This window comes from Pteropus medius, unplaced genomic scaffold (assembly GCF_902729225.1).
Source record: "Pteropus medius unplaced genomic scaffold, Ma_sr-lr_union100, whole genome shotgun sequence".
Lineage (NCBI taxonomy): Eukaryota > Metazoa > Chordata > Mammalia > Chiroptera > Pteropodidae > Pteropus > Pteropus medius.
This window is the reverse complement of record NW_024349804.1, coordinates 13,827,385-13,847,272: the sequence shown is the minus strand read 5'-3', so window position 1 is coordinate 13,847,272 and position 19,888 is coordinate 13,827,385. Positions and strand designations below refer to the sequence as shown.

The following is a 19,888-nucleotide window of genomic DNA, read 5'->3' as shown; positions in this document are numbered from 1 at the left end:
TTTTTTTCTTTCTTTTTTTTTTTTTTATTTTTGGCGAGGCCACCCTTGGTTGACCTTATAGATTGCAAGGACTTTATCAGCTTACAATCCCTTACTTATTTTTATTTTTTTATTTTTTACTCCTATAGCACCTGGTCTTCCTAGGTGGTCCTAGCGAAGTACTAACCAGGCCCGACCCTGCTTAGCTTCCGAGATCAGACAGGATTAGGCTTGTTCAGGGTGGCATGGCCACAGAGTGCCTTTGTTTCCTGAAATTATTTGGGGGTGTCACGCCCTGCCTTCTCAGCCTGACTTTTGTCCCCACAGCCATTCCGGCTCTGCAGCCCATAGTCCACGACCTCTTCGTGTTAAGAGGAACCAATAAAGCCGACGCAGGAAAAGAGCTGGAAACCCAGAAGGAGGTGGTGGTGTCGATGTTGCTGAGGCTCGTCCAGTACCATCAGGTGAGAGGGGGCGAGGGCGCCACTGTCCCCTGTCCCCGCAGGGGCAGAGGAGCTGGCCTGGGCACCGCTCTCCCGAGTCAGCGGTGTTGCCCTGCGCCAGCCTGGGTGCTCGGGCTGGGGAGACGCCAGGGAGTGGACAGTCTGGTAGGGTCTGTCTGTAAGCAGTGCAGCCATGTGGGGAGGCCGCTGCCACCCAGCTGACTGACAGTCACAGCTCAGCCGAGGGACTGAGCATGGTGGAGGCCCTCTTTTCCAAAACGAGGACCGAGAATCGATTAATTGGAAAATGTTGATTCAAATGACAGAATTCTAAAAACTGATTTTAAAAAAATCTCAAATCTGAAATAATTTGAAGACTTTGTTTTCCACCATGCTGATGCAGGCCCGAGGGCTGTTTCCTTGAGCTGCTTCCGGCCTTGCTTTCCTTAAGGCGGGGCCGGAAGTCACGGAGGGCCAGGCGGTGGAAGTGGGAACTCTGGCTTCTTTAGTGACTCGTGTCTTTCGGCTTGTACAGTGGCCCAGCCTCACTTATTCTGTAACTTTTCTTAGTTATTCGTCTTTGAATCCTTATAAAGCCTAAGCTTTTTTCATAGAAACACTTTCTTTGTACATTCTCATCTTGGTTAATCTAATATTTAATTAAATGCTTGGTGTTTAATTAGATCCCATAATTACAATAACAACTACAATTGCCATAGAAAAGTTTGAGAACCAGTGACTGACTCTCGGCAGGCACGCTGGGTGGTGGGAGGCCTAGAGGGCGGCTTATCAGCCGCACGTGTTCCAGAATCTCCGGGCCTGGTGTATAAGGGAACAGAGTGGGCTCTGGTTTCTGTCAAGAGCCAGGATTCGTGGAGAGCTCCCTGGGCAGCTGAAGCTCGGTGGCCCCCTGCAGGGGAGGAGGCTGTGGGACACAGGGCGGCATGGACAGTGGGCTTCGGTGGCTATGTCTCTTACTTTGTAGCCGTTGTATTTTGTACACCAGGTCAGCAAACTTGTCTCTAAACAAGCAGATGACAAACACTTTAAGCTTTGCAGACCATACGGCGTCTGTTGCAACTCCTCACATCAGACGTTGTGGACGAAAGCAGTCCTCGTCAGAATGTTCACCAAAGGGGTGTGGCTGTGTGCCAGTAAAACTTTATTTGCAAATACAGCTATCTGTTTAAAAGATCACTAATAAACTCGTGCTCAACCACACATAATTCTTATGAAAGGAGGTACTAGCCGGTAGGAGATCTTTGCAAAGAACACAGAGTTGAAATTAGTGTACACGAAAGTCGTGAAGCCTCTGCAGAATACTTTAGTCAGGGCTGTGTTTACGTCTGTGTTTGCCAGAGGGTAACATAAGTTTGCTTTTCCTTTTGTGCCTTTCCTCCGACCGTGAAGTCTGTAAACTCCACAGAAATGGCGAGGGCGGCCATCCTGAGGACTTTGCTCCCGGCCCCTCGTGTCGTCTTCTGTCTCTCCCAGCTCGGTGTCCCAGGACCAGCATCGCGTGGGCTCATGGGGCCCTCGCCGGGGAGCGCGTTGGTTTGGTTCCGGTCCTGGAGTCCCACAGCGGAGTGGAGGTCGGCACGAGGGAGTGTGTGGCGACGAGTAGGTGACTGTGTCCATTCTCCTCGCAGGTGCTCGAGATGTTCATTCTGGTCCTGCAGCAGTGCCACAAGGAGAGCGAAGACAAGTGGAGGCGGCTCTCGCGGCAGATAGCCGACGCCATCCTCCCGATGCTCGCCAGACAGCAGGTGCGTCCCCCGCCGCCGCGACACACTTGCGCGTGGGGAAGAGTCCCGGGACCGGCTTTTCAGTAAGTCACGACAGGCCGATTTTAGGATAGTGGTTGTTGGTGCTGGTCTTGGGGCCAGGGATGGCCCCCAAGGTAGGCCCCCCCCCAGGACACTGCTGCCAGCAAAGCTTTGAGTCTTCAGCGCTTTGGACAAGTCAGCAGACTCGTTGGTCCCTCCTGCACGTCTGGCCAGGGAGGCGAGTGCTCTGGACGACACAGGGCTCGTGACAGGGACATTCACTGGGGACGTGCAGGCAGACACACCACAGCAGTATTCGCTGTCTTCGTGACTTCAGCCCAGCTCTGCTTGCATTTGGACTTGTCATCCTGAGGCCACTTAGACGGAGGGAGGGTGTCCCGGCTTCCGGAGAGATTGGCAGACGGCAGTTTTAACGTCGGCGGATTTGCTGTTCACTGTGCTCAGGACTCCGTGCCCGCAGGTGCACGTTTTCACAGTGACGCTCTGAGAGCTTTCTCGCGTTCTCCTGCCTCTCATGGGCGCAGTCTGAGGAAGGTGGGGGGTGAGGGCCGGAAAGCGCCAGTCGGCGCCCGACTTCATTTCCGCCACTCCGAAGCTGCGATGGCACAACTGTGCCGCACTTCACGGCGCCTCCCGGGCCGCCACGCGTGGGGACGGGCCGCATGCGCATGCAGTGCTGGCAGCAGGCACCCCAGTGAACTGAGCCGATCTCGGGGGGAAGGTTTTACTAGAATAGGGGGTGGAGGAGACACACGACAGAAAAGTCAGCGTATGAAACGGCAGACGTACTGCCGTGCGGGAAATGGAGGCGAGGAGAGGTGGGCGAGCCCGCGTGGCACCGCTTTGTTCCCTGGGTGGCGTCTGAGCAAACCTGAAGGACGGCACAGGCCAGCCCCGCACAGAGCTGGGCGGACAGCCACCGGCGGAGAAAAGGGCAGCACAGACCCCGAGGCCGGAGCGTCCTCTTAGGACGCGGGATGGCTGGAGGCCAGTGACTCTGGGGATGGGTGGGCCAAGGGCAGAGCAGGGAGGTCCACGTGCAGTGCGGGCGTGTGGACCAGGGTGCTGAAAGTGATGTGGCAGGAAGTGGCCCTCTGCTAGGTGCAGTCTGGTGGCAGAGCCCGTAGGCTTTGCTGACGGCCTTGGTGTGGGGTGTGAGCAGGAGGCGTGCGGATCCTTCCAGGACGTGGCTGCTGCTGTCTGCCACGTGGGGACTGAGAGCAGTGGGTTTCAGAGGGAGGCAGAGCCTGGTCTGGGTGTGTTCAGTTGGGACACCTGGTAGGCACTTTGGGGAGGCTGCCGCAGGCATTGGGACCAAGTCTTATGTCATTGGGAGAGAGCAGGACAGCAAGTAGACAGCTGAGGCTGGATGGGTCACTGTGGGACCCAGGTGGCTGAGGGGAGGGAAGACTGAGCTCCGAGCCAGGCAGCCCCAGCTCAGGCCGGAGAGGGGAGGGGAAGCCCTTGGAGGAGCTGGGGCAGGGGCAGCCTGACAGGAGGGCACAGTGTTCTTAGGGCCAGGAAGAGGGGCTCACACCAGCCCAGCCTGGTCAGTGAGCCTGGGAGTTGGGCCGGGTCTGGCAGCAAGGAGGACCCTGGGGAGGGAGTGGAAGCCCACGCCTGGCTGGAGCGTGCTGGTGAGAGGACTCGCAGACATTTATCTAAGAAGGATTAGAGAGGGGGCGGCAGCCGGAGGAGAGGGGTCTGTGGGGGAGCTGCGAGGAAGGAGGGCCTGTGTGTACACTGAGGACAAACGCGCTGGCGATGCGGGACCCACCACGTTGCCACTGCGGTGTCCCTGAGCAGACGGCAGACCCAGGGTTCGGAGCAGCTGCATACCTGGCTGTAGGTGTGGTGGGCTCTGGTAAGGGCTAGCACAGGTGGGAGGAGTCAGGGAGCTCACCAACTTCTAGATTGTTCCCTTACAGCTCTGGTACAGCTCAGCGCTGCATGCTGTACAGTTTTCAGATCTGCACCTTGAAGAAAATCACATCTCTGTAGAGATGTTGATTCTCTATGTATACTTGTTAGTAGTGACAAAAATTGGAAACAGTGCCTATCATCACTAGGGGGGCAGTTGAGTACATTGTGGTAGAGACTTGCAGTGTTTTGCATCCATTAAAAATATTAGATTCTAAAGCCTATTGCTTTGAGAGTTTTCCATTGTAGTTTTAAGGACAAAAGGTAGAGATATTTATATGATCTTTCAAAACAACTTAAACATCTCTCTTTGTGTGGTGCATGGTTATAGGAACGTGGAGAAGGTTAAGAAAGAGGAGCACTCCAGTCTGCTGAGCAGGGTAGGGATGGGGCTCAGGTCAACCAAAGAAAGGCAAAGAGGTGTGTATTGTACCCGTTTAGGTAACATACCTGTGCGTATCGAAGAGCTGCATGAGAGATGTGCTCCCCAGATGTTGGTGACGATGGTATCGGGGTGCGATTCCAGTTGATTTTTTAAATGCTTTTGTACATTTAAGTCTTTGTATGGAAAACACATATTGTTTATGTGATAAAAATCTAAATGAAAGATTTGCTCTGCAGAAAAAATGCAGCTGACACTGTGGTGGTCTAAGTTCGGCCTGGCTGACTACTGACGTTAAAGTGCGTTTCAGTGCTGGGCGGTGACGGGCGATGGTCAAGGTCACCGACCTGGAGAGGCCCAGCCTGAGGTTAAGCGCGGTGTTTTTATTTTCATTGCAACAGATGCACATCGATTCTCACGAAGCCCTCGGAGTGTTAAACACTTTATTTGAGATCCTGGCCCCTTCCTCCCTCCGGCCCGTGGACATGCTTTTACGGAGTATGTTCGTCACTCCAGATACAATGGTGAGTTTCCTGTCTCATGGTGGCATCTCAGATTTAACACTCTGCGGTCACCCAGGGCTCTGCTGGGGCCAGGTGGGGCCTGAGAACTGACACTTTAAACAGGTGCCCGGGGGTGCCCGTGCTGACTGTCAGGGACCACAGTTTGACAACCCGTGACCCAGAGATTTATTGGTAGAATGGTAAATAACATAGAGCAATCTTCATTCGTGAAGTCAGCAGCCAGGAAAAGCGGAATCCTCTTCGCTCTTGACCTATAACTGGTCTGTTTTCTTTCTCGTAGGCATCTGTGAGCACTGTTCAGCTCTGGATCTCGGGAATCCTGGCCATTCTGAGGGTTCTGATTTCCCAGTCGACCGAAGAGATCGTTCTTTCTCGGGTCCAGGAGCTCTCCTTCTCGCCGTACTTACTCTCCTGCCCAGTAATTAACAAGTTAAGAGACGGGGAGAGTGGTTCAGGCCCAGAGGAGCGCAGCGAAGGGAAGCAGGTGAAGAGTTTGCCGGAGGAAACGTTTTCAAGGTGTGCTCCAGGCCCGGCCCTCCCAACAGTCCTTTGCAGGCGGTAGGGCACTGCCATCTCGTGAGCAAGGAAAGCGATATGCAGAGGCCAGGGGCTCAGTCTGGGGTGGTTTAAAGAGTCCATTTGTTGTGCTTTATTCATATTTTTTAAAATTAAATTTATTGGGGTGACATTGTTTAATAAGATTGTAAATTTCCAGTGTACAGCACTAACGTGTCATCTGCATATTGCATCGTGTGCTCCTCACTCACACTTCAGTCTCCCTCTGTCCCCATATACTTGACCCCTTCGGCCCTCTTCAGCTCCCCCCGGTCAGCGGCAGACTGTCGTCTGTGTAATGTCCACCTGCACTTTTCCTGTGCTGCGTCTGCTGCGTGTGTTTCTGCATGTCCACCTCACGTGCACGCTCCATGATGTCGCCTCCCTCTCCATCGCCCTCTCCCCCGAAGGTTCCTCCTGCAGCTGGTGGGCGTCCTCTTGGAGGACATTGTTACGAAGCAGCTGAGAGTGGAAGTGAGCGAGCAGCAGCACACCTTCTACTGCCAGGAGCTGGGCACGCTGCTCATGTGCCTGATCCACGTCTTCAAGTCCGGTAGGTGCGCCTGCCAGCCCCCCGGCCAGCCCCCCACAGGGGCCGCGCCGCAGAAGGCGACTTTGAAAACGTTCATTGGTGATAAGAGTAACCCTGAGGGCCTCCTCCTGTTAAATATCAGGGAGGCCTCGATGTTTCTGTTACCTTTATGTATGATCGTGAATGAAAAGGACAGTGAGCCCCAGAGAGGAGTCACAAGAGGCCAGCCATGCATCAAGCATAGGCAGAGACCAGTCGGTGTCAGGACAGTTAGCGTTTTCCGGGAGCAGTGAGTGTTTTCTAGAAGAAAGCTTTGCTTTAGACCGAATGAGAGAAGCCGGAGACTTTGGTTGCGGGGTGCAGGCACACCCTTCTGTCAGCAGGAAGACAAGAGGCCACTCCAGCCTCCAGCAGAGACGGAGCCGCGAAGGCGCCGTCCAGAGAGAACACAAAGGAGAACACGGCGTGGCTTTCAGCAGTTGCCCTGGTGGGACCCGTGACTATGGAGTCTCTCTGGAGTGGCCCAGAGCCCGTGGAAGGAGGCGTCACCTTCTAGGCTTTACTGGGAACTGTGGTCACGCCGTCATGTCGTAAATGTGATTTGATTTTTCACTTTTGCAGTCACCGTATGAATAAAACATTGAGGACATTTACTTGATTATGACTTCAGAACAGAATGAAAACGTTTTCAGTTCTGACAAATGTAAAAGGAAAACTGTCCAACTTAGTTTGGGAAACGCAAGGTAGAAGAAGAGGCAGGGGCATGAACGTTCTTACCTCCGTTGTCAGGGTTATGCGACAAAATTTATGTTGACAGACAAAAAATATTCTAGGAGGTAACCGCACAGAACTGAGTGTGCCGCTTGCATTGGAAGCGGGTAGCCTGAGTGCGTGTGCCCTCAGTCAAGATGGGTCAGTGTGTCGGCGGCCGCCCTGGGGCCACCCCGGTGCGCAGCATCGTGTTTCCGCATCGCAGCTCTTGTTTCTGGTCACTCGTTCCCTGGTGGCCTCTTCCTCTTGGCAGAAAGGATGGCCTCCAGCCGCCCGTGGTCCCACTCCCTGCGCGAGTCCTACAAGTGACACGTGGGCCCCTGTGTGCTCTGGCCTGCCCAGGCCAAGGAAGAGATGGGGCAGCACTCCTCTGGGTGTGGGGGGAGGGGAGCATTCACAACCACTGCACGCGGTAGAAGCACATCGAGCGGAAGTTTGGAGAACTCACCAGAACGAGACACACAAAGTGGTCATCGCCTTAAGATGGCACTTTTAAAACCGGAAGCCTCTGTGTTGTTGGATTTTGAAATCATACATAGGTCCTACTTGAATACAAGTTAAAACACACACACAGAGTACGTGACCTTAGCGCAAGAGGTTGTGACTGTTTTCAGCCTTCAACCGTTTGACGACATGCCGCGTCGGCCGCCGCCGCGCTGGGCCCTGTGTGGGTGGTCAGCGGAGCTGCCGCGGTTCTTGCCTTCGTGCCACATACAGCCTTGGCGGGAAGGACAGTTCAGGGACGTCTAGTCACACGTCTTGATATTTCCCGTGAAGGAAACAGATAGTGTAGTGCTTACCAAACCTGGGTACCCAGTACCCGTCCTCTCCTCCGAGTCGACCCAGTTAGAGCCGGTGGTGGGGCCTGCTGAGAGCCTGGGGCTGGGCCTTGGGGGCCATGGGCTTTGCTGCTAGTGTCTTTGGACATTGTTCAATTGGTCCAGTGTGTCGAAGTGAGGCGTGGTGTTAACCTAGTTCTGTCTCCTCGTTTATTTTGACTGCATTTCTTTTAAAGACACCAGGGGGCAGAATTACTTCGGTTTTGACATTTAAAATAAATCGTGTTGTATTTCTATGTAAATAACGTACAGTTGAGTATAAAGTTGGTAATTGTTGTTTTTGCATTGCTTAAACAGAGATGATGAATTTCACTCCACTGAAAATTGAAACTGAATTTGTCCATTTCAGACATTCTCTCTCAAAATGAGAACTGGTCTGAATAATGGCCTTGACCTCAAGCTTTCTGCTACCCTCTTATTAGGGGAGGGGATGTGAATCCCAAAGTTGCCTGTTTCAGTTCAATCCAACGTAAACAGAATGGCCAAGGAAGACACCTGGCCTCCTGCTTACCAAACCTGGGTACCCAGTGCCCGTCCTCTCCTCCGAGTCGACCCAGTTAGAGCCGGTGGTGGGGCCTGCGACACAGGGCTGCGCGTGTCCGTTGCTTTGCCAGCGTGGCTGGGTTGAAGCTCTAGGCCTGTGGCCAGGATAAGGCTTCGTCACTGCTCACTGTGATTCTTGAGTTCACATCGTGAGCCCTTCCCCACCGCCATCCAGATATACTCACTGGTCGAGGGCAGCAGTGGGTGACAGCCATTCCTGACCCTCCCGGGGGCAGGAGCAGCTGGGGTGCAGGTGCTGCACGCTCACTCCTTTCTTTCTAGGCCGGGCTGGAAGGCTCCTGCCTGGTACTTTCAGAGGGGCCCGTGTTCCCACCTGGTGCGTGGGCCAAAGTAGGAACACTGGGAGAAAATGGCTCTTTCTATAGTAAAAATTGACCTCGATTCAGAGTCAGGCGTGGGCAAAGGTCAGGGCCGCTCGTGGTTATAGTGCCAGGAACCGTGGCGTTCTCACGTGGGCACGGGGTGCCTTTCACATGTATTATCCCCGAGCAGTCTGAGAAGGACCCCGGAGTATTTCTCCCTTTTTACTGATGAGGGAGCCGAGGTGCTGAAAGGTCATATGGTGGAAACCAAGAATGAAAACCCAAGGCTTTTTCTTGCCGACATTCTCGCTAATACTGCAGTGTTGCATCTTGGGTTGACGATGGGAAGGGTGGCCGGCCTGTGCAGAGCACTTCCGGTGGGCCTGGGCGCCGTGGGCAGTGCACTTAGAGCCAGATCATCGCATAGGTAGCAGACGCAGAGAGCGGGAAGGCGTGCACCTTAGGATGGCAGCGTTGTCCAGAACCCAGGCCTGCTGACCCTGAGCCTGAGCCCCGCCCTCTCCGGCCGGCCTGCAGAGGGTGACAAGGTAGACTGAAGGTGACCTGCTTTTTTTTGTTAGCGATTCTCTCGTGACGACTTGCTGCAGCCCCACTCCCTTCCAGGGGCTGCGACCTGGTCCCCCAGTGGGTCCCTGCTTCCCAGCAGCAGCTCTGTGCTGGGGGGCGGAGGGGTGCACAGATTTTGGTGGGCAGGTTGCCAGCTCTGATGAAGCTACAGGGATGAAAACTGGGAGCTCCCAGGGTGACCGAGGTCAGAGGGGGACGAGGCAGGTGTCACGACAGGATTAGCAGTCGCTGCAGAGTGGGCCGTTTGCCGAGGGGGCCCGGGGTGGGCTGAGGGTGCTGCTCCCTAGAGCCTTTGCCAGTTCTCGTATGTCCCACAGCACCTCCAAGTCCGCTTCCCCCCAGGAGCCCACCCCAGGCTCTGCAGAGAGGAAACGGAGCCTCCCCTCTGGTGTGCGTTCAGTCCTTCCTCTTGCCGCCTCGGGGTTGGTGTCCTCCTGACACGTCTTCCCCCGACAAAGACACGGAACCCCTGGGTTCTGACCATGGTTTCCTGGTCCTTGTTCAATAAAACCCACATTCATGGCCTGTCACTCTCTGTGCTCCTGGCCTGGGTCCAGTGTCCTCCTCACCCCTGGGCCAACTACTGGACTCACAAGGAGCCCTCGTGGTGGCAGAGGGCACAGAGAAGGACCAGGCCGGGGTGGGGCCGGAAGTCAGTGACACCGACCATGAAGCGACTGGAGAGAAACCTGGAAACGGGGGCTGGAGACGATGGGCCTTGGGAAACTGCTCACTGCTTCTTCCTGATCCGTCCTGCTTTTGTTAGGGCCCTCGTCACAGGCCACAGTGTGGCCAGTCATGACGTAGTAAGGAAAAAGTCTACAGTCTGTTTTTGCCGGTTTTAGAACTCTTTCATGTTGGGATGTCTTGAAATTTAAATCAGAAATAAGATTTTGACTCCCCAGCAGTGATGCCAGGAGACCCAAGACGTGGGGACAAGAGCCCTTGGCCAGCTCCCACCACCTGCTGTGCTGTGCAGCCTGTGGGTCTGTGCGTCCCTGGGTTGAGGGCTGGGTGCGAAGCCAGGGCAGGGTGACGGGAGTGGCCTGTCTAGCGATGCTGTGTCTGCCCAAGGGAGCACCCAGCCGAAACCCTTCAGCCCCGAGAGGGACGCCGTGGACACGCCCGCGGGCTGAGTCCCATTGGGCCTGCTGTTGACCGTGCCCAGGACACCTTGCGGTGGGCGTGGGGGCCTCTGGGCACCAGCGTGGGCACTTGTCAGGGCCCACGTGCCCTCGGTCGTCGCTGCCTCTCCATTCCCAGCGAGCCGCGTGGCGGTCGGCTGTGGCGGGCGTGTGGTGCAGCGAGGGCCTTCCGGTCCGCAGCGTGTGAGCGCGGGCAGGAGCCGTGCACGTCGTTCAGGCAGCATCTCTCGCAGCTCCTGCACCAGACCGCGGTGAGCAGCAGAGACTTCCCCTTAATCGTTTTGCTTTGGGTTTGTTTCTAGGAATGTTCCGGAGAATCACAGCAGCCGCCTCTAGACTCCTCACCGCTGACGGCGCCGATGGCAGTTTCTACAGCCTGGAGAGCTTGAACGCGTGCGTGCGCTCCATGATCCCCACACACCCGGCCCTCGTGCTGCTCTGGTGCCAGATTCTGCTGCTCGTCAGCCACACCGACTACCGCTGGTGGGCCGAGGTGCAGCAGACCCCCAAGTACGTCCTCGTGCCTCTGGGCAGGGCGCTCGCCTTGCGGAGACCCCACCGCCTCTGAACCTTTCCCTCACGGACACTGTTGTAGGACTAGAGTGTGGTCCGACCGAAGGCCTTCAGAATCAGCGCTGCTTTTTAAATGTGATTTGTTTGACACGTTCTTTGACACTGCTCCATCTCGTGGGTCATTCTTGTCATCCTGTGTCCTTCTTGCTAGGTTCTTGTCCTTAAATTGGTTCCAGAGTGAGACATGTTGCAATGTCTTAACTCCTTTGTAAGTTAAATATGGTTCTGGTTATTCTTGGACAATGGATGAATTACGTAGCAGCGTTTCGAAACTGCTTGAAGATACCTCATTTTTTGTCATTTAGAAGACTTCTTAAGTATCTGGTTGTGGGTGGCCCTCCTTTTGCAAAAAGTTTTAAGCCTCAGTTTCTAGCACTCTTGTTCAGACATTTGTACGTGTGTGGACATAAAAGCTTAGACACCCACCTCTCCGCTGCGGAGGCCCCTGCAGTAGTTCTGGAAGGCTCACAGGCCCATGGCGAGGAGAGAAAGCTCTGGAAATGAGAGGTTGCAGGGCCGCGGGGTGGGGGATCAGCTCCTTTACGCTCTGTGGGGGAGACTAAGCTGCGTGAGGCTGTGGGACCCTCACACCCAGACGGTCCCACGTCAGCAGGGTTATTAGACATTGCTCTGTGCTAAATGTAGGGGATGTCAAAGGAAAAGTAATGGCCTTGCCGACCCTCAGATCATGGGAATTTTCTCCCATGGCTTTTTCTGGAACTTTCATACCTTTACTTTTTACCATTTCAAGTTGAATTTGTGAATGGCACATGTAAGGATAAAGAGCCATTTTTCCCCTGTGTGGACCTTTCTCTCAGTATTATTTGTTGGAAAGACTGTTCTTTGTTCAGTTACGTGGGCACTTTTTCTCAAAAATCAGTCGGTACGTGTGCGCGGCCCTTTTCCGGACTCTGTCATTTCCCTCGGTCTGCACGTTGTCACGCGGCACCATCACTGCTAACTACTCCCGCTGCAGAGCGAAGCCCAGGCCGCCTAAAGGCTTTGTTCTTTATTTTCAAAAATAGTCTGGGTTCTTTTAGGTTCTTTATATTTCTGTGTCTGTATTTTAGAATCGGGTTCTAAAACGTCTAATGGGAAAAAGCCTGCAGGGGTTTAGATTGGAATCTCAGCGGTCCCGTAGGTGAATTTGGGACAATTGCCATCTCAACGGCACCAGGTCTTCTGGTCTTTGCGCGTGGGCTGTCTCTACTTGTTTAGGTCTTCTTTAAATTGCCGCAATAATGTCTTGTACTTTTTTAGTGTTCAAGTATTATACATATTTTATAAATTTGTCTCTGAGCGTTTCATGTTTAGGAATGCAGTTTTAAATGGTACTTTTAAAAATACCTCATTTTCCCATAGCGTGTTGGCGTTCTGTGGAAATGCAGTGGCGTTTGTGGACGGACCTCATCCTGAGGCCTCGCTAAGCGCTCTAGCCGTCTCAGCCTTCCCGCGGGCTCCTCAGGGCTCCCCGCGGACGTGGGCAGGTCATCTGTGGGTAGAGACTCTCCCTTCCCCTCCTCCAGTCCGCGTGCCTCTTGTCCCTCTGCCCGAGCACGCTGGCCGGGCCCTGCGGGACAGGTCAGTGTGCTGTCTGTGCTTCTGTCGGGCTCTTGCAGTGTCCTAGCTTGGAAGGTGACTCGGTGTTTAGTGGACGGGACAGATGGACTTTACCCCTTGATAGCTAGTAAGACACAGAAACTGCAGAGGTGTGCAAACATTTCACTGAACTTCTTAAACTGATCTAGTCTTTGGGCTTACATGCTCGAAAAACCCAAATAGCCCTAAGAGCTGACTAGTGTCAGGGGCCGCATGTGCCTCCTCTGCGCCAGGGCACGTGGTCCGTGGCGCGTCCCCCATGCCGGGGCGGGCTGGGCGCATAGAGGAGCCCCTGGCCTTCCGGCCCGTCGCGCCGCACCTGGCCCCGTCCTCCCACAGGCGCCTGCCTTCTCTCGTGTTGGTCGGAGCCGACCCCCTCAGTGTTCTCCATCACCGTGGGGGCGTCCCCACCCGGACCGCCCTGCTTCCCCGACCTGCGTGCCTTGGCTTACCCAGTGTCATATCAGAGACCGCGGGGTCTGGGAAGTGCTTAACTAGACGGTCAGTGTTCAAAAGAAATGAACCAAAAGTGAGCGTGGTCTGGGACTCGGCAGGGGCCCCATTCAGCTCTCTGAGGGCAAACTACAGGTTTTCATAAATGCCCGTGGTTTACTCTGGTGGTTTTTCTTGACCGTACCTGACTCAGTTTCCCTTTTTATAACATTTCGTGTTGTTCCCTTCTATTGTCCTGAGATAAAATTCATGGATTCTATTATCTGTACTTAAATTTCATAAAAATAGAATGCCTTAATGGTAATACAAAGAGAAAATTAAGGGAAGAGCGTATGGATGAGTATCTTAGCACTCCAGTGCCTCACGTCCCCCGTTAGGGAAAACCCCCCGTGCGTGCAGAGCGCCCCGGCCCCAGAGCCCGCGCTCGGCGCGGTTCCCCGGCTGCATGCTGCGGAGAACGAGCGCCTGTGTTTCTAGAAGGCAGTGGAAGTGGGTCTCCGGGAGCAGGAGGCATGAACACTGCTGTCGTTTCCACATGTGGGCTCACCGGGCCTCGGTCTGTTCCATCCTTACGGGAGGTCTGTACCCCGCTCTCGGCCACAGTTTGGAGAGCACTGCTCCGCAGGATCCAGGGAATCTGTAGAATTTTGTATACCAGTTCCAAACCCTGAGGCATTTCAGGAAACGTTGACACATATCCAGATATTCTTGTCCTGATGTGACCTCTGTCTCCCTCAGTCTTCACAGAGATGTACAGGTTCACTGGGAGGACGGTGTTGTCCTGTGTCAGACCCAGAAGTCGGGCAGTGTGCGAGTGTGGCAGAGACAGTGTTTTAAGGGTTGGGGCTGGAATCAACAGTCTCAAAGTTTGTAATTTCCATCGACTTAGAAAGAAAAAGACAAAGTGAGAAGAAATGAAGTAACCTGCTTTATAGCGGGGGGTTAATTTTGTAGAAATGCTTTTAAGCAGAGTTTCTATAACAGCGTATACGCTGTGGGCACGTCTAGAGTTGAAGCGTTTCATTGGTGATCGAATAGTAAAATAGGAGTGTGTGAAGGTCTTATGGCGGTTGACCGCTTTCGTGCAGACTAAAGTCGGAGTTCCAGAAGCAGCTGCTGCGTTATGACGGCCAGTGACAGCCCAGAAATGGGTCGCACGGCTTCACATGTGTTTTGCCTTTGAGCCAAGAATTTTCGTTCCCTGCCTGTGAAGTCCTCTCTTTTCTTCAGATTTCCATACGTGCTTTATCAGAGTTCAGAAGTCAGCAACTGAGAGTATACGTTACACAAGCACATTCTGATGTGGCAATATTTAAAGTAACTGCTAGAACCGGACCTAAACATAATCACCTTCAGTGCCGTGGAAATAAGCTAGCTGGCCGCTGCCCCAGAATCAATGTCGGTGCGTCTGTTGCTCCTTCTAGAAGACGCAGCCTGTCCAGCAGGAAGTCGCTGAGCCCCGCTGCGTCTGGAGAGGAGGAGGACTCCGCCCCAGCGCCCAGACCTGGAGTGTGCAACAGAGAGATCGTTCGGAGGGGCGCCCTCATCCTCTTCTGCGATTACGTCGTAAGTGCAAAATGCAAGCTATGGCGGGGGGACGGGGGGAGCACCCCACGTGCACGGTGCTCTGCAGGCTGTCTCAAGCCAGACTGCCACGGCCCACCACTCCATCAGAACGAAATGCAAGATTAATGTTTCGTCCTGCTCTGACGGGAAACAAGAAGGCAGACAGCCGTTTGGTCGCGGGATTTTGTTTGTGAAAGGCTGTCTGTCTTTCAGCGGTCACTCATTCGGCATACGTGGAGTGACCGCTCTGTGCTGTTGTTCATAGTGCTGGACGGTTTTGTGGTACTGAAGGAAGCAAAGGAATTACAATGACAATAAAATGAGGCTGCGAGTATTGCTGAAGTGGAGTTCTGATTGACACATTTTTAACCTGTGGTCAAGGCGTTAGATGTTCCTTACTGTGTTTTAAAGTAGATAACTATTCGAATGCCATTCTTTTAAAAAAAACAAAAACTTATCACACTTTTCACCATAAAACTAGCATCACATGTTTAACATAGAAAATTTATAAAAATCAAGTTAGTAAACAGAAGAAAATGAAATTTCCTGGAATTATATTACTCTAAGAGTTCCTGTTGTCACATTTTTACTGGGATCTAGTACTTTTTCCTTACTGATATTAAAAAAAAGTACGTTTCTCTGGTAAAACGCGGCGGCGCACGCGCGCTGCTCCCTGTGGCAGAACACCGGTGTGCATTCCAGGCCAGAAAGGGGTGCAGGCTTCTCCGCCGGACCAGTTCCTGTAGCTTTTTGTTTTGATAGTTTATTAATATTCATTTTTTGCATTACATTCTTGATGTCGAAATAGTTTTCCTATCTTGTCCTAGTTCTGAGAAACAATATAATTATATAATGCTGTATTTCACAGAAATGTAAGAAAAATGTTAATTTTATAAGTTAATATTGTCAAGTAATCCAACATTGGAAAATGCTAATTGTTAACTAGATGATGAGGAATTGATCACGTTTTACAATTTCAGCCTAGGGTTATGAATTAAGATGGAGAGGCGAAACACATGTTTTAAAATAGATATTTATTTCCTTATAAACCTTAAGTAAAATTTCCAGTCGCTAAGTGAGATTTATTCATATTTTGGAATCAGGAATTCCATCAAAACTGTGACAGTTATAATTTTTTTCCAATGACCTGTCACAACTGGAGGAGGAGTATCTGGAGAACACCCCTCGGTGAGAGGAGCAGGGGCAGCCGTGGGCGGAGCGTCACGGCTCCAAGCCGCTCACCTGTAGGGGCGGCGCTCACTGCTCCTGCTGCCCTTCGGTCGTGCTGGCTGTGGCAGGCACCTGATGACTCCCCTGCAGCCCGGGACCTTCTCACCAGGCCATTGGCTGGTGTCCCTTGGAGCTGGACTGCTGGCTCCCACTTCCCCCGTGGGTCATACTTGGAGCGCCGTGGCCACAGTGTGTGGCTGGAGGCGACACAGCCTCCTCAGAGTGGCTTCCTGCCGCGTGCTTTCTGGAGGTCGGACACCAGCTATGGTCAGTGTGGACGGCACTGGGAAGCTGTTTTCTCCTTCCTGCCGCTCTGGCCGTTTCTGTAGCGTTCCTGTCTGTTCTCTCCTGGTCCACCTGGAAATGAGTCTGATCGTCTTTTCCCTCAGTGTCAGAACCTGCACGACTCGGAGCACCTGACGTGGCTCGTCGTGAACCACATTCAGGACCTGGTCGGCCTGTCCCACGAGCCTCCCGTGCAGGACTTCATCAGCGCCGTCCACCGCAACTCCGCCGCCAGCGGCCTCTTCATCCAGGCAATCCAGTCTCGCTGCGAAGACCTGTCATCCGTAAGTGTCCCGCTGCCAGCGGCTGTCAGTCAGCTTGCTCTGCCAAGAAGTAGAGTCCTGAGGTTTTTAACTGCTGGTTTCCAGTTGGCAAATACTGTTTCCTTCTGTCGACGCCAGCCCACCACCCTGAAGAAAACGCTTCAGTGCCTGGAAGGGATCCACCTCAGCCAGTCGGGCGCCGTGCTAACGCTGTACGTGGACAAGCTTTTGCGTACTCCGTTCCGCGTGCTGGCTCGCATGGTTGACACCCTTGCTTGTCGCCGGGTAGAAATGCTTTTGGCTGCAAATTTACAGGTACTGAAAAAAACACTGATAACTGATTTTTATTGAAAACTTAGCAAAGCAAGCCAAACAGTTGGCTGTGTTTTTCCTCCACGGCATAGTCTCTGTATGGGCAGTAAGAGAAACACGTCCAGCGTGTATAAATGGGTCATCGCTCGTGTGTCCAGTATGAGGACTTGTTCTCTTGTCCGGTCTGCCTTTGCCACTATAGGCCATACGCGTCCGTTTATCCTTTGTGAATGAGCGCGGGGTTATTTCATGCGTTACCAATGCCCTGGTGTGCTCTTGTTTACTCTAGAGCAGCATGGCCCAGTTGCCCGTGGAAGAACTCAACAGAATCCAGGAGTACCTTCAGAGCAGCGGCCTGGCCCAGAGGTAATGCCAGAACCCGCCTTCCTTGCTTTTGGAGGTGAAGACTTAGATTCATAAGGGAATGAGCTCACAGGACGAGAGGTCGATGTGCGTTAGAGATGGGTTTACTGCAGAGGGCCTTCCAGAATGCCTTCCTACATTAAAAAAAGTTGCATCTCATTTTATAAAAAGTCACCACCGGCTGGCAGAGTCACCTGTGTTGCACTAGGTGGAGCTGTGCCCGCACTCCTGCTGGCCGTGAGAGGCAGCATGGGCTCACTGTGCCTCTGTTCACCGTCCTGGGAAGAACGGGAACATGAGGTATCAGCTTTATCTCAGCAGGATCGAAGCGTATAATCTAACTGCTAAGTGAGAGTTGGCAAATTTGAAAAACATTGCTGATTCTTGACGCGTAAGAGTTAGGTCCGCATCTTGTTAAATTTCGTTTCTTTATAGCTATTTATCACCTAATTTTATTTGCAAAGTCTTCAGAGACCTTTATCAGAAATCATGACATCTGTTACATGAGTGTATTTCCATGACTGCCAAGTAAATCGAGAAGCTTTTACCCTTTTTCCTCCCCAGGGGTGGACGGGGGACGGTGGCAGAACGTGTGAGGGAAAATAGAATTATAAGCTATGGCTTCAGCTTTAATTGGGAGGGTGCTGTTCGGAGGGCAGGCCCCGTTGGGGTGATTTCTTAGCCTGGCCGAGTCACGTTGTCATTTGCATTATGGGGCTGTCACTCTCATAGCACATGGTGGGAGGTCACACTCTTATTATTGCTTGACTCTGGACTTAGTATTCAGCCCAGATGCAGAAGGTTATAAACATCTTATACCGATGCGGAGATTCTTTTATGAAATGACTTATACCATAAGTTGGTATAAGTTCTGTCTTGTTAGGGAATTAACTGGGAGATTTTTTTGCACTTGGATCTTAGAATAGATGATCTATTTTGCATTTCCAAAGGATGCTTTTATCGGCTGCTGCTCCGTGTATTGCCTCTTATAGTGTTTGAGTGTAAATGGAATTTCTGAAAAGTCTTTAGGGGCATGAACTGTGGTTATGAGAGGTAAGCTGAGGCCTGGACCGCTCTGTGGCCTATCTGCTTGTCAGTGAGGGGGAGCTCCGAAGAGAGCGCCAGTCACGGCCCCCCTCGCTGTAAGAAGCCGCTCGCTCTTCCTCCTGTAAGGCTGGGCTCTAATTGTCCACGTGTGATTGGATTCCAGACACCAAAGGCTCTATTCCCTGCTGGACAGGCTTCGTCTTGCCACTTCACCAGGGTCTCCTGGCCCTTCTCCTCCGGTCACGTCCCATCCACTGGATGGGGACGGCTCCTTGGCCCTGGAGACAGTGAGTCCAGACAAAGTAAGTGTCTAGCATGTCCGTGTATGATGCATGGGCCCGGCGGGGCAGTGAGCACCTCAGTCTGCCTGAAGCAGATCCAGAGAGTGCAGCAGGGTGGCTCAGGTGGCAGAACGTTGTCATGCTTGGCACGGCTCCAAGGGTTCCTGGCCTGCTCTTTTCCCTGCTGGTGATGGGCAGAGTCACATCACTGACAGGAGGCCTGAGGGCCAGCCCAGGAGATTAGCAGGGGGCACATGGTGAGAAATAATACTAACTTGGGACTCTCCTGGTGGGGCGGGGGCGTCAGGGCAGCCGGCAGGGAGTCAGTGTTTGGGTGGCCGTGGCCTTCAGGTCCGTGCCTACTTGGCCTGTCTCCCCTCCTTACGTGTGCTGAGCTCCTGCATACTGAACTGACCCCCCGCACCCCCCGCAAGGACTCACCTCTCACATCTCAGAGCTGGGGGCCATTTGGGCCCTTGGTACTCTACTTCCCTGGAGAGAGTTCAGTTTAAACATGAACTTGGATTTCAAAAGCCAACAGTCCAGGCATAGAGTAGTGTAAGTTCATTGTTGGCCCTGGAGAGAGAGGGGCAGAGCAGCCACCCCATAGGAGATGATGGGTGCTGTGCCAAACGAGGGACAGACAGGATGAGGGCACAGAGAGGGGGGCCCGCCACCCTTTGTGCTGTAACCGAGCTTGAAGGACGGTGGGACACTCAACAGGTGAAGGGGGGAAGGAGCAGGTGTCCCGACAGCCCCAGCAAGTTCGGAGAGCCTTCATAGCAGTTCCTGTGGTGTGATGAGCAGTCTGCACGGCTGGCCAGAGTCCAGTTCTGCCAGACTGTACTCAGAGCCGGGGAGGCCACCAGTCCTTGGTCTGGTACCGTAGGTTGCCGGGTAGTGGACAAGGACACATCACACTCCCAGTGGGCTCACAGGCCCTCGAAAGCCCGCCCCAGTGCACACCATCGTCTCCCTTTCTCTCTTTCCAGGACTGGTACATCCGCCTCGTCAGATCCCAGTGCTGGACCAGGTCAGACTCCGCGCTGCTGGAGGGGGCGGAGCTGGTGAATCGGCTGCCCCCGGAGGACATGGGCGCATTCATGATGAACCCGGTATGGTGGGGGTGCGGGGCGCCGGGGGTCCCTACCTTTCACTCATTGTCTAAGCACATCTGATTTCTTTTGTCATTATGCAACCTACGTAGGGTGTGTGCCACTCACCTGGCTGTCTTAGTGGCAGAGACTCCAGTCCAGGCAGCACAGGGCGTAGTTCAGTCACACTATAGTCCAGGAGGCAAATTGTGTTTATTCAGCTTCTCATGCACGTGAAAAAAATCGATTCCTTAGTTACAGTTCTAATTGCTCATTCCCATGGGCCTGAGGAGAGGTACTGGAATGTGCCAGAGCATGAGATTTAATACTCTTCCGTGGCATTCTGGAAATTGAACTTTAGTGAGCCCCGGCCTAGCTGTTGTGAGGGCCACGCCCCTCACTTTATATATTGAGGCCTCTCCCCCCCACTACCTGTGGCGGGGTCTCCCACTTCCTCACTAGGTGTCATGAGGTCCCCCATCCCCACTCCT

At 53.3% G+C, this 19,888-nt stretch overlaps 1 protein-coding gene and 1 pseudogene across 1 annotated transcript in view; one reads left to right on the top strand and one right to left on the bottom strand.

Moving 5' to 3' along the window:
- The window catches only part of HTT (huntingtin), a 115,764-nt gene that overhangs the window by 69,705 nt on the left and 26,171 nt on the right, over positions 1-19,888 (top strand). Inside the window, exons 36-46 of the mRNA XM_039838245.1 lie at positions 2,072-2,188; positions 4,913-5,035; positions 5,316-5,551; positions 6,001-6,143; positions 10,634-10,841; positions 14,381-14,522; positions 16,142-16,321; positions 16,439-16,615; positions 16,902-16,978; positions 18,186-18,324; positions 19,296-19,418. Coding sequence (XP_039694179.1) covers positions 2,072-2,188; positions 4,913-5,035; positions 5,316-5,551; positions 6,001-6,143; positions 10,634-10,841; positions 14,381-14,522; positions 16,142-16,321; positions 16,439-16,615; positions 16,902-16,978; positions 18,186-18,324; positions 19,296-19,418 — 1,665 coding nt within the window. The remainder of the gene's footprint in view (positions 1-2,071; positions 2,189-4,912; positions 5,036-5,315; positions 5,552-6,000; positions 6,144-10,633; positions 10,842-14,380; positions 14,523-16,141; positions 16,322-16,438; positions 16,616-16,901; positions 16,979-18,185; positions 18,325-19,295; positions 19,419-19,888) is intronic.
- Positions 120-236, bottom strand: LOC120583003 (uncharacterized; annotated as a pseudogene).